This window comes from Octopus bimaculoides, chromosome 13, assembly GCF_046866305.1.
Source record: "Octopus bimaculoides isolate indiv1 chromosome 13, ASM4686630v1, whole genome shotgun sequence".
NCBI lineage: Eukaryota > Metazoa > Mollusca > Cephalopoda > Octopoda > Octopodidae > Octopus > Octopus bimaculoides.
The window spans coordinates 304,068-317,210 of NC_142940.1; the positions used below are offsets into that span (position 1 = coordinate 304,068).

General features: G+C 36.9%; 1 protein-coding gene across 1 annotated transcript in view; it reads right to left on the reverse strand.

The window, feature by feature from the left end:
* Positions 1-13,143, reverse strand: part of LOC106877780 (polyadenylate-binding protein-interacting protein 1) — a 28,560-nt gene that overhangs the window by 2,635 nt on the left and 12,782 nt on the right. The window contains exons 2-10 of the mRNA XM_052972278.2: positions 13,125-13,143; positions 12,229-12,315; positions 11,151-11,381; positions 10,393-10,502; positions 5,353-5,461; positions 4,473-4,595; positions 3,756-3,859; positions 2,586-2,754; positions 170-297 (exon numbers count right to left, since the gene is read on the reverse strand). The exon at positions 13,125-13,143 is cut by the window's right edge and continues 61 nt beyond it. Of these exons, the coding sequence (XP_052828238.1) occupies positions 170-297; positions 2,586-2,754; positions 3,756-3,859; positions 4,473-4,595; positions 5,353-5,461; positions 10,393-10,502; positions 11,151-11,381; positions 12,229-12,315; positions 13,125-13,143 (1,080 nt within the window). The remainder of the gene's footprint in view (positions 1-169; positions 298-2,585; positions 2,755-3,755; positions 3,860-4,472; positions 4,596-5,352; positions 5,462-10,392; positions 10,503-11,150; positions 11,382-12,228; positions 12,316-13,124) is intronic.

Genomic DNA, 13,143 nt, shown 5'->3' on the forward strand with positions numbered 1-13,143 from the left:
ATATATATATATATATGGTGCTTATATTTATTTGGCAAGATAAAAACAAAAAGACCATCCTGGAATAGAACAACATCTATTTCAACAGAATCTCACATCAAAAATCTTGCAAAACAAATACATAAAAGTAACAATAGAATATTAGAAAACAAAAACCAAACAAACTTACATTTGTAAGTCTTGCATGTCCTCTAAATCAACTTCAGCTAAAAGTTGGCTCATATCAGCTTCAGCATCAACACCTGCTTCTTGTCGGCTGATCTGCTGACCTTTTTTGTTGAAAAAAATTGGTTCATTCTGTAAAAGAAAAGAATTAAAATCTAGTAAATGAATTCCTCTCCATTGCCCCCACCACCACCACCAGCCATTAACACATTAACACATTCTGTGCCTCTCTTTTCTAAGCTGCATAAACACAACAATTCCGGTCAGGCTTGCACGCCTCTCTTACCTATTCCAATAAATGCAAATTGCTCTTTCTTGCTACCTTGCCCTTAACTCTCTTAATACGTTGTTTCCTTACGTTTTGGATGCTCTGAGTGACCCTATTTGTCAGTGATGTTCACTGTCACCATCCCCTTCAAACAAGTCTTTCACCTTCACTCTGCCATTTAATAGAACTCAACTGTTTCTCCAGTAAAACAACAAACTACTTGGCTCAGCGCTGCTTTGGCCAAACTCTCTGCTATCCACAGAGATGCAGACCCTTGTCACCTCACCAATCCTATCATTTATGTTAAGTATTCATGGACAACTATAGTTAACGCCACTTGTTGGTAACACTCTGTCAGAGAGTACCAGTGTACAACTAGCCGGAACAACACGCCAAGGAGGTCTCAGTATACTTTTTGGGGGGCATAGCTTGTCCTACACCGAGCACTTGAAATGACACAGCCTGCACTGATTGATGTAACACAACCAAATGCACAATACCCTATGGGACAGATGCACCATGTGTCAAAATGATCATCGTGCTGAATAAAGATTCATACTAAATCCATCTTCCGTTTCGTTTATCAAATATTAATACAAACTCCCCTCTTGCCGATTTTCCAACATACCTAATCAAGGGACATAATTCCTAGCCAAATCGCCCGGACCATTTTACATTTCACCACCTTTTTACAGCCGACGCCGACCGCTTGTTCTAATCCACCTCCGGCAGTGGAGAGCAGTCACCACCTTCCCTTCCATGTTGGCGACTTCTGATGAGAATATTAATAGAATCGGGTTGTTACTTAACACGCTTTTGTATTTTGAAACCGATTGGCCACACCCTAACAGTTGAGGGAACCCGTGGAAGAGGTAGGCCCAGGAAGACCTGGGCTGAGGTGGTGAGGCAAGACCTTCGTACATTGGGCCTCACCGAGGCGATGACTACGGACCGAGACCTTTGGAAATGGGCTGTGCGTGAGAAGACCCGGCAAGCCAAGTAAGATCGTTGCCAGTGCCCCTGGACTGGTTCTTGTGCGGGTGGCACATGAGATGCACCATTTTGAGCGTGGCCGTTGCCAGTACCGCCTGACTGGCTCCTGTAGGATTTTCGAGCGAGATCGTTGCCAGTGCCCCTGGACTGGCTTGTGCGGGTGGCACATAAAAGACACCATTTCGAGCGTGGCCGTTTTCGTGCGGGTGACACGTAAAAGCACCCACTACACTCTCTGAGTGGTTGGCGTTAGGAAGGGCATCCAGCTGTAGAAACTCTGCCAAATCAGACTGGAGCCTGGTGTTGCCATCCGGTTTCACCAGTCCTCAGTCAAATCGTCCAACCCATGCTAGCATGGAAAGCGGACGTTAAACGATGATGATGATGATTGGCAAGACCAGCCGTGAGGGATATTTAATACTATAAAATTCAGACATATACTACTCTTTCTCCCACTCCTTCCTACTGCGTGATTTTGGACCGGGGGGGGGGGGGGAAGACGGGCACACACACACACACACACATATATAAACGCTACACTCATTATTATACTAGAAGATAAGTTTTAAAGATTTCAGAAATATTTCGAATTAGTTTAATAACAAAATTTCAAACCTAATTTTTTAAAAAAACTTTCTCAACATTCATCATTTTCTCCATTTTGTGTTTGAAAGAAAATTAACTTAGAAGAGTGAGAGTTAAGTATTGTATCGGGACTGGAACCATCGACAGCCTCTTCTTAGTGAAGCAACTCTAGAATGTGTTTGTTTTTTTTTCAGCCCTGAGCAATCCTGGCAGTCACTGACTTGGTGAATTTGAGTCTCCGTTGTGAAATGTCAGGAAACACATAAAAGGAACAACAGTAAGGAACTCCTGAGCTGAAGGGCAACACATTTGAGCGGAATGCAGGAGTATTTATTCCAGGAACTCTCTTGCTCTTCAGAACTCTAGGATGTAAGAAGCAAATTCTGCCACAGAAAGATGTCAGCTCGACATAACAAGGAACGTAACTGATAACTGCAAGCCACTATCAGCTGCATGAGTGGGGTCAGTTAGAATTGAATAAAGTAATTTAGAATTGAATAGAGTAATTCATTGAGAAGAAATGGTTAAACAGTGGGAATAGATAGAAACAGGTCTCAACCAGTTAATACATTACCGTAATAAAGACTGCATTAGAAGCAGCTTCAGAATTCGGATTCACAGGAGGTACTGTATTATCAGCATCTGTTGGTGAGGAGCTGGAAACCTTACTTTGAGCACTTTCATTACGACCAAAATGTACTTCTTTTAATTTCAACACGGAATCAATAAGTATTTCAGACGTCCTTTAAAGATAAAACGAAAAGATTAGTTACAATTTGTCATGATATTGTCGTCTCCCTCTAATATATATATATATATATATATATATGTGTGTGTGTGTGTTTGTATATACAGGCGTTTATGTATTTGTGTTGCAAGATTCCTGATGTGAAAACTTGTGTTGAAATAGATATTGTTATATTTGGGGAAGTCATTTTGTTTTTGCCAATTAAAGACATGCACTATTTATTTGATTTTCACTTTGGCTTTCATTCACAAAATATACTGTAGTGCACCTCAGAGCTGTATACAATATTATTATCATAATTATTGTTTTATCAAAAAATGAGAGAACATTAATTGTCCTAAAAATGGCAGAGTGTAGCTGGAATCCTGTTCAAGTGTCCAGGTATACAAAGTTTCATGCTTGGGGGGGGGGGGGGGGGGGTCTGGGCAACTTGCCAGGAGAGCAGCTAACCTGGAATCCCTGAGTATGGTGGGGTGGAGGTGCAGTAAGAACAGGAACAAAGGCAGAGTGTGTGGAGAAGAAATGGTGAAAGAGATATAAAGAATCTCAAATGACCGCTGGTTAACAGATTTATGCCGAAGAGACATTTGAACTATCCTGTGACACAAGTTATCTTACTACTTATGTGATAATTTCATGATATCTGAAGAAATATCAACAAACTAACTGTTATTATTGTTATTGGTCACCAAATAACACTTTTATATGAGTAATACATTCAACAGGTAAAAACCTCACATATGTGATATGATTTCCTCACAACAGTTCATTCATATTGCTCAGAAACATGATTTATAAACCATGAAGCAACAGGAATCCTTTTCCTCCAATTCACCTTTTGGTTTCTTTAAGTTAAAAGAATTAGGAATAACAAGAGCCAGATGAACCCAATAGAAAGGGGCTTTTTCTTTTGTATTCCTTCAACCATCTGAAATATAATTAAACACTAACTGTATAAAGTACACACACCAATAGGGATGGGACAAAAATACTTACTTATTTAATTTTGGTGAACCTTTAAGCTCTTCAAAACTAAGATATATTTTATCGAGGGATTGGTTATTTGGATGTTCTGAGTCCTCCAAAGCTGCACCTGCCAACTGCAATAATTCAATTTCATCACATTGGAAATCAATAAACAATCAATCAGTAAGTAATGTTGTCAGATCAATATTACAATAGATTTGTGTGTGTGAATATATAAACACATGATGATGATGATTCCTGATGTTATTTTCAACACTATACAAAACAGATTCTGAAAACTGATAAAGACAAATATGTTTGAATAAAATGTTTGGAAGTTCAATATATTTTGATTTTTAAAAATTTTAGATGACATTTGATGAACAATGGAGCTATGGGTGTCAGCTACTGAAAGATTAATCACAAGTTTATCTATTTATCATACAGCCTTATTTAATATTTCTGATAGCAAAATGAGCAATGGATTGTCTCTAAAACTCAAATTAGTCTTAGTTTTTTTTCATATATTATCATCATCATCATTTAACATTCCTTTTTCCCTGTGACAAGAGCTGAAAGACTGGTAGAGTGAACGTAAATAAACCAGCAGAGGGCAACGGGAAACAACTGCTGTGGCCAAGAAAAACCATAAATCTTAAGACTTTGGCATAACAGTCCATGTTAAAGCAGAGAGAGAGAGTGGAGGAGAATCTAAAGAAGTTAAAACAGTGAATTAAGTTTGTTTACCTTCATCAAGTGTGCCGCACATTTCACTGTTTCATCACCGCTATGTTTCAGAAGAAGTTCCAGTAAAGAATAGATGGCATTTCTCAATACGTTTAGTTTTTCCTTCACACCATCAGTCTCAAGCTAAAAGTTAGTAGAAAACATCAATTACATAATTATATTCAAACATAACTAGAAAACAGTTCCTATTTCTATTTTATATATACAGTGCAGGACAGCCATGTATCTCCCCTTTTCACCAACAAACCTGTTCTTCTCCTAAAAATGGCTCCCTCTTTACAATACTTGCACTAAGTCAAGGGAACCGTTTTAAAGTACTGCAAGTTACATAGGGACCTCACTTGTTTTGGTGCCACACAAAAAGTACCCCAGGAACACATTGTAAAGTGGTCGGTATTAGGGTTAGGGTATCCAGCTGTAGAAACCATACCAAAGTAGGCACTGAAGTTCAACACAGCCCCTCCAACTGTCCAAACCATACCAGTATCATCATCCTCATTTAATGTCTATGTTTAATACTGACCAAGGTTGGATAGTTTGACAAGGATCCAGTCTGTCCGAGGACTGCATTGTGCTGCAACGTCTGCTTTGGCATCGTTTCTACAGTCAGACATTCTTAACACCAACTACTTGACAGTGTGTACTGGGTTTGTCTGTTATATTGCAACAAAGATATAATTTGGGCAAAATCAAACACCAAAATTGTAAAGGCTAATATTTTCACAATGTTTTCTATAACTAAATCAGATTATTTCCACAGATACTATCTCAAATATTATATTCTTCTAAATTTATATATACAATTATATTCTTCTAAATTTAATATCTAAAATGTTATTTATCAACATTTAATGCAATTTTAAAATGTTTTAAGTCATACCTCCAGTAACAAGAAAAGTTCTGCAATAAATAAGGACATTCTACAAAACCTTGGGATTGTTGCTGCCGATGATATTAATTCTGTTCTTAGGTTATATGCTTTCTCACAACTGAAAGAATAAAAAAACATTGAAGGATTAAATATCAAATAAACTGTTGCTTAGTCGCTCGATGATCAGCCACGACAATTTCATTAGAAATATCATCAATTATGCAAATATGATGCCACTTAATGGTGTGCAACTAATTAATTGCTCATCAATGTGATAATGATCATATACTTAGTCAATCTACTAGGAATCCAAGAGACCTTTCAGTGACAGATAAATAAAAACTTTGGAGCCAGAATGTTAAAGAAGCTAATGAGACAAAATGTGACAATGACATCAACAACAAAAATAACACGAGATGGGGAAACGAGAGAATTTAAGGAGTGAACAGCAATCTGTGCAAATGTTATGGAATAACGAGATTGAGATTAGTTGTGGATATAAATGATATAACATGATTAGTTAGAGATATAAAGACTAAAGAAGAAAAGATATCACTCAAAGAAGAATCATTCTGAACGAAACATTTTCATTCCATATGAATAGAGTCAACAAGTAACCTTTGTTCAGCATAAGCTTATGGTGGTGGGGAATAATTATTAAAAAGAGGTTTATTGTAAAGTATGAATGCAATAAAACATATATAGCAACTTGAATGGCGAGGATGAACGACCTGTGATATTACGACAGACCACTAGTTGTCTTTGGTCTCGGATAAGTCCCAGGAGAAGCGACCATTTGTGCTGATGTCTGATGCAAGTGACATCTAAGCAGCTGAAAAGTTGCTGGGAAATGAAATTTTGTTCCCAAACTGAGACTAGAAGCCAGATAGAGTGTCTCTAGCTGTAATTGTCAAAGCTGGAGATAATATTGACTGGAGTCAGGGAGAAAATATTTAGAAAATAACAAACCAACAAACTGCCAAGTAGAATCTTGTTTATATTGTCATGTTAGATCAACAAGGATTATCTTAAGCCATGCTAAAGTAAAAGACCTATCAAGCCAGGTGAAATTGTAGTCGTGACAGATACTGGTGTCACGCAACTGGCAATCAAACTGGTGGCACATAAAAGCACCCATTATACTCTTGGAATGGATGGCATGTTAGAAAGGGCATCCAGCCATAGAGATTGGAGTCTAGTGCAGCCCCTCAGTTTACCAGTACTGGTCAAACTGTCCAACCCATACCAGCATAGACAATGGACGTTAAATGATGAGGATTCAGGAAATAAACAGGCATCAACCTATTAAAACCAACGACATATCATCAATCATTAAGTCTTTCAAAACATTCAAAACATGACGAAACTTATTGCTAAGTTTAAGTAAAAATAAGAAGAAAAGGTCTTTGAAAGTAATAAAACCAGTTGTGATATTCTGATGGGTTTTATGCAGTTTCTTTGTCATTAATCACAACAAATACCCTTCAAAATGATCAAACCTGCTGGGTTCGCAACTCACTCTACTCTCTCTCTTCTTTCTACTCATCTCTTGCTATCAATGTCATTCCCAAGTCTAAAACCAACATACAAGGTGCATTCCAGAAGCCTTGAGACTTTTGTTTTTTTAGGAGAGGCAACTACATCTGTCTTAGATTATTGGAATTTCAGTATATATTGATTACGACATCTAATAAGCTGACTTGCCACTTTTTTTTTTTAAATTCCAGATTGAAGGAGACAACTGTAACAACACTTTGAACATGCACTACTAAACATTGCAGTTGATTAGTTTGTAGAATGCAATTGGGACATGAAGACAGTTTGGAAGTTCAGCAATGCAATGAAGTTTTGGGTTTAACTGGGCAGAAATGGCAAAGAAACTTATGAAATGCTCCAAACTGGTCATGGATTAACTTGCATGATACCAGCATGTGTTTTTTTTGCTAGCACAAGAGATTCAAGGACAATAAAAAGGAGGTGAAAATGATGAGGTGTGTGTGGGGAGAGAGAGATAGATACTACAAGAATCTTACAAATTCTTGCCATACAAAATTATTCATACTTATTTCTATAATTTTTATCAATCCACCAAAACATAATTTTGCAAAATCTCACCATCAACACACTCTTCATTTGGAAAATAGTTAGTTTTGTTTGTTTTTTTTTTGTTTTTTTTTTTGTGGAAATCCATTTTGTGAGTTTGTAACGTTTTTACGAATTTAATCCAGAGGCAGGGGCTATACTTATGGCCTTTGTAGGTCCTCCAAAACCAATGAGATCAATGTAGTTAATGGCTTTCTTCAACAACTCCAGGAAAAAATATGTGCCAAGAGGAAATCCAAGGAAAACATTTTGAGTCAGAATTGTGGAACTAAGCGGGCAAGTACTTAAACTGCATGCTACAGTTGAATTATTTCACTGTTCAGTGAAAATAGCTTATTACACTACAAAGTCAAACTCACTGTACATTGCTGTGCAAATATAAATTGCAACCAAATTTATGCAACTTGTATTTATTTAAAAATATATAATAAAATTATATTTTACTTTTTTTTTTCTGAAACATTTTATCTCTCTTACTCACTCTATATAATGCAAATAGAAAAGATCCAGTAGGTTTTCTGAGCCAGGACTGTGATAGATAATATGAGAATGGTTAAGTGTAGGAACAGCCATGCAATACTCTGACATTTCACTAGATCTACCTGTAGTTTGTTATTTAGATGATGTGATGAATGTAGTGAAAGCAGAGTTGCTAAAGTAAGGAAGGGATTGACTAGTTCTTGCTTATGCTGGCAGAGTGTGTGAAGTGAAAATAGAAAGTATGATAGTCCATGGTAATGAGAGCTACTGCATGTAAAAGGTTTGAAGATGAAGAGAAATGAAATGTGAAGCATGATGTGATGGATGTGGAAGTGAAGCTACATGAAAGACTTGGCACTGTGAACGAGTGTAAAGGTGAATATTAAACACATCAGTTGAAGTTGTACACTGAGGAGACAAGCCTGCTAGTATGGACATGAAATGTAAGTTGTTGAAAGAGTATTGGATAAAGAAGTGCTATGTGATGTTGGTGGAGCTTATCTAAGGATTTAGTTAGAAGAAAAAGCAGTCGAGTTAACTTATTAAGACGTTAGGCCTCACAGAAGCGAAAACTGAAGTCAAAGATACCATATGTGTCTATACACACACACAATCATATAAAAAAAAAAAAATGGCACTGCTGGTTACAAGAACAAGGGTGTTCTAGTTGATCCGATCAATGGATCAGCCTCCTCGTGAAATTAATGTGCAAGTTGCTGAACCCTCCCCAAACATGTGTACTCTTAAGAGTACACATATTTGCAGAGCGTTCAGGGAGATTCAGTGTGACACAGAATGTGATAAGGCTGACCCGTTGAATTACAGGTACACCTCATTTTTGCCAGCAAAGTGGGCTGGATCAATGTGAAATGAAGTGTCTTGCTCAAGGACACAATGTGCCACCAGAAATTAAACTCACAACCTTACGATCAGGAGCCAAACTCCCTAAACACTAAGCCATGCACCTTCACACACAATCATCTATGCCTCAGATGATTGTTATGTCTGGGATAGTAAAATTTTACAAGATCTTCACAAAATATAAAAAGTTAATTTGTGTGTGGAGAAAGTAGGACAGGGGTTAATTATCTAAATTCTTGCTAACATCTTCAACATCAGGCAGTTGGCTGCTCAACTACAGATTCTAGAAGACAGTTGTACATGATTACATGTTAGGGAGACATGGGTCAGTGAATGTAAAAAACACCGAAGAGAAAGGAGTTGGCAATTATCTATTGAAATGCTAATTTGTATGGAAATTAAAACTAATAAAGGTTGTTAAAGGTATTGATGTTTATAGCAGAGAGATGAGCGTAGTTGTGTGGAGATGTGAAGAATTAGAAGAGAGTTGATGGTCCAGAAAATTAAGAGCAAAAGAAGAAAACTAAAGTAGAAAGAAATGGTGAGAACAGATGTCAGGTTGATGAGTTCCAACAGAAGAGGATTTAAAAGGAGTGAAGACCTGACAATGCCAGCATGATGATATAACAGCTATTGAAATTATGATGATGATGATAGTGGTGATGACAATGACCATGATGATAGTGATGATATTGACCAGAAAATAAGAATGTGGGCTCAGGCTTCCCAGTTAGCTGTTTGCTTGAGGTGAATATCGTTTGTGAAACAATGCAAGAAGAGAAGGAAAACATCTACATTGCAACTCCAGAACCCAAAATACACAATTAGCTGAATCATCCAAAGAATTATTGGAGCAACAAGCTATGTACCGACCCACCTGCAACAAAACATGGTTGAACTTTGGTTCTTGGAAAGAGAGCACAACTTCATAATTCACAAACTTCAAACAAGTACCATGGCTGGAATGATAAAGATCCGCAAAACCTTTGTGAGATTTAATGGGTGAACGGTTATGGAGAGTGAAGAGCAAAAGACACTCCTACCCTGTACAGGTATTGTTTTCTTCTCATAAATCCCTATCAGACACTCAGCAAGGAAACACAAGTCCAGCATACAAAACTATGCAAAGCTTCTTCTTCTTGTTGCTGTTGTCTGTGCCGTTGTTGCACAATGGTTGGTACACGTTTCCTCCAATTGCAGTCCAACATATTTTAGTATATCTGGAGATTCGTGTGGTGGCTGCAGTGGAGATCAGTAGAGTGGAGTTGGCTGAAGAATGGTAGATTCCTACACGAGATACCCACCCCAAAGCTAAAGAAATGTAGATATCAAAACTCACCGCACAGTCATGCAACAACAAACAAATATCCACAAGATGCAACTTAAATGACAGCAATCGTTTCATTTTTACCAAATGAGGAGGTAAGGGACCTCATGGCAGTTGATAATTGAGCAGGAGCTAGACCTTGGACAGCATCTGACACTAGAAAGAAGCTAGATGCTATACTGCAATCTCAAGGATTAAATAATGTATATATATATATATATATATGTTGTGTGTGTGTGTGCACTTCATATAATAGTAAATGCTTTTAAAATACTTACCGCTTAATTAAACAATCTTGAAAACTCTTGGCAAGTGACTTATCTGATATCGATGAAATGTATTTACATATTCTTGCTCCAGTGTAAGCAAAATTTTCCATTTTTACAGACTACATAAATAAGAAAGAAAGAAAAGAGAAAAATAGACTGACAATCAAACTGAACAGAATGATTTTTGTCACAAGTGAAAAAAAAAAAAGTACTTCTGTTACTCCTTTTGTTGCACATTACATATTTTCTTTAAAAAAAAAAAAAAATTAAATTCATATCAGAAGAGTCGCACTTGTCAGAGTTCCATTTATGGGTCCAATAGAGTTTTGTAAGGGGTGATTGTGCTCCTTAGCTGCAGCAAAAGCAATCAGTCTAGGAGAAAGAAAACTCCAAAGTCAATTCCCTCTTCCAACATGTTCTGAGTACGACCCATAAAACTGACATGAGGTATCCCATGCTGGTGTGCATTCTGTCAAAGGAAGAGATAGCAGGAAATGGTGCACACACACACACACAAAGTTCATTGTTGTGTGTGTGTGTGTGTGTGTGTGCCACCTTCAAAGTACCAAGTATACTCTGTGGAGTGGTTGGCATTAGGAAAAGCATCCAAATGCAGAAATCAAGCTGAAACAGACAATAAGCTTATATGGATTGTTGAGTGTGCTCAGCTTGTCATAGACTTTCCAAGATCTCACAGACCTGCTGTCTTTTGCACAATATTCTTGCTTACAATGTGGCCAGCTCCCATTAAACAAAGCAACACTTACCTTCTCAAAAATTGTTTCTGCCATTTCAGCCAAGCTGTTTTCTGTGATGTGTGTTGTGTATAAGGCCTCAGTTACTGGCCTCATATAGTCATCAATGTTTCCTGGATGTGTTGTTAGATAATAGAGAGCTACTTCAAGTAAACAATGTGGACAATTTTTTTCTCTTTCCGATAGACTGAAATGAGCAGTACATGCTGGCAAACGATCGAATATACTGTAGTGAAATATTGCCTGTTGAAATGGATATTGAAATGTGTTAATTAGTCATGAAATGTGATAGATTATAGAAATTTAAAATATATATTCAGAAAATGTGATCACAATTTCTGAGAAAGATAAACCATACATATACATACAGGTGTGTGTGTGTGTCCAGTCATTTATGAACAGTATACAACATGAAAAGAATTCAAAATGATTTTCTATTTCCACTGACAGTTGTGTTATTCTGAATGTTTATTTCATTTTATAGAGACAGCGATAGCAAACAATTATACACACATAAGTATATTGAGTTCAAACACCAGATTATTAGTATTGCTATGCCTAAGCAAAACAATACATTGATTGATTTGATTGATTGACAATGTGTCTAGAGAGAGTAAATTTTAAGATGTTCAATGTTTCAAAACTTTTAGAGAAGGAAGTAAACATTTTTAGAAGGCTGAGTAACTGTTGAAAATTACTTTATGTTCTGCTTCATTAAAATTACTTCATTCTCTGATATACTCAAATTATAATTCCCCAAGATTAATCTGGAATGAACTTTTATTTGCTTCATAAAATAGTGTTCAACCATAAAGTTATACTTTAGTGAGACTAGATGCCACTTGGCAGAAAAATTAAACTGTGATTTCTTCTGCTTAGATAAGACTAAGACAAATTAAACAATTGGCAAAGGAAGTAGAAGGAAATTAGGTTTCAGCAGAGAGGAGCAAAGCAATGTCCTTATAAAAACATGGCATAAAAATATTCTGAATATAAAGACACATTCAGATGTAAAAATATCCAAAAGACAAATTTGTCTTATATAAATTTAATAATGGTAATTCTTCTGGTCAGAATCACAACTACTCACATCATATGTTAATGTTTTTCTTGGATAAAACTCTGAGGCGTTTGGAGAGAGAACACTGTTACAATTCAATATATTGTTTACAGTTTCCTGAAATGATGAAAATTTTTTTTATTTAGAAATACATTTAAACTTTTAACAAGAATTTATATTTCATTCCATACGTGATAATTATACTTCTATATGACAAAAAAGTGTCAACATACATAACAATAAGGGTTTTCAGAGAAATTCAGAGTAAAGTAAGGGTTAGCCTCACACTCCCACTCTCTTGCCCTCTCCCATCACTAGGCGGTATGCTGTGCTTGTGAAGACCTGCCGAACTGAGTGAAATCGTAGTTGTGGCCGATGCCAGTGTTGTCTGACTGGCACACCAAAAGCACCGTTTGTGCATTGGACGTCACGGTGGCAGTGACATCAAGCTGAACGAGATCAGTCATGGCCGATGCCAGTGTTGTGCAACTGGCTCGTTAAAAGCACTCTTCAATCGTTGATCAATATGCTGCACTTGTGAAAACCTGTTGAACCAAGTGAAATCGTAGTTGTGGCTGATACCAGTGCCAGCTGACTGGCACCTGTGCTGATGGCACCATTCGAGTGTTGGGCCTCATGGAGGCAGTGACAGGTGACCAAGACCCTTGGCAATATACTGTGGGTATGTAACAAGAGGGTATGTACCAGATCAAGTAGTCCTAGATTTGTCTGAGGGAATAAAGGGGATAGTCATGACTGGAATGTCTTTGAGCTGACCTGGGGCTAGATAAAATCTCTTCAAAAGAGTACCAACGTATAATATTTAACTCTTTAAAAAATCATGAAGATAAATAGGTTTGAAAAATATAAAATAATAGTTTAATATGATAATTAAAACAAAAAACAAAATGCTTGTAAAAACTTACATCGACTGCACATTCAGGG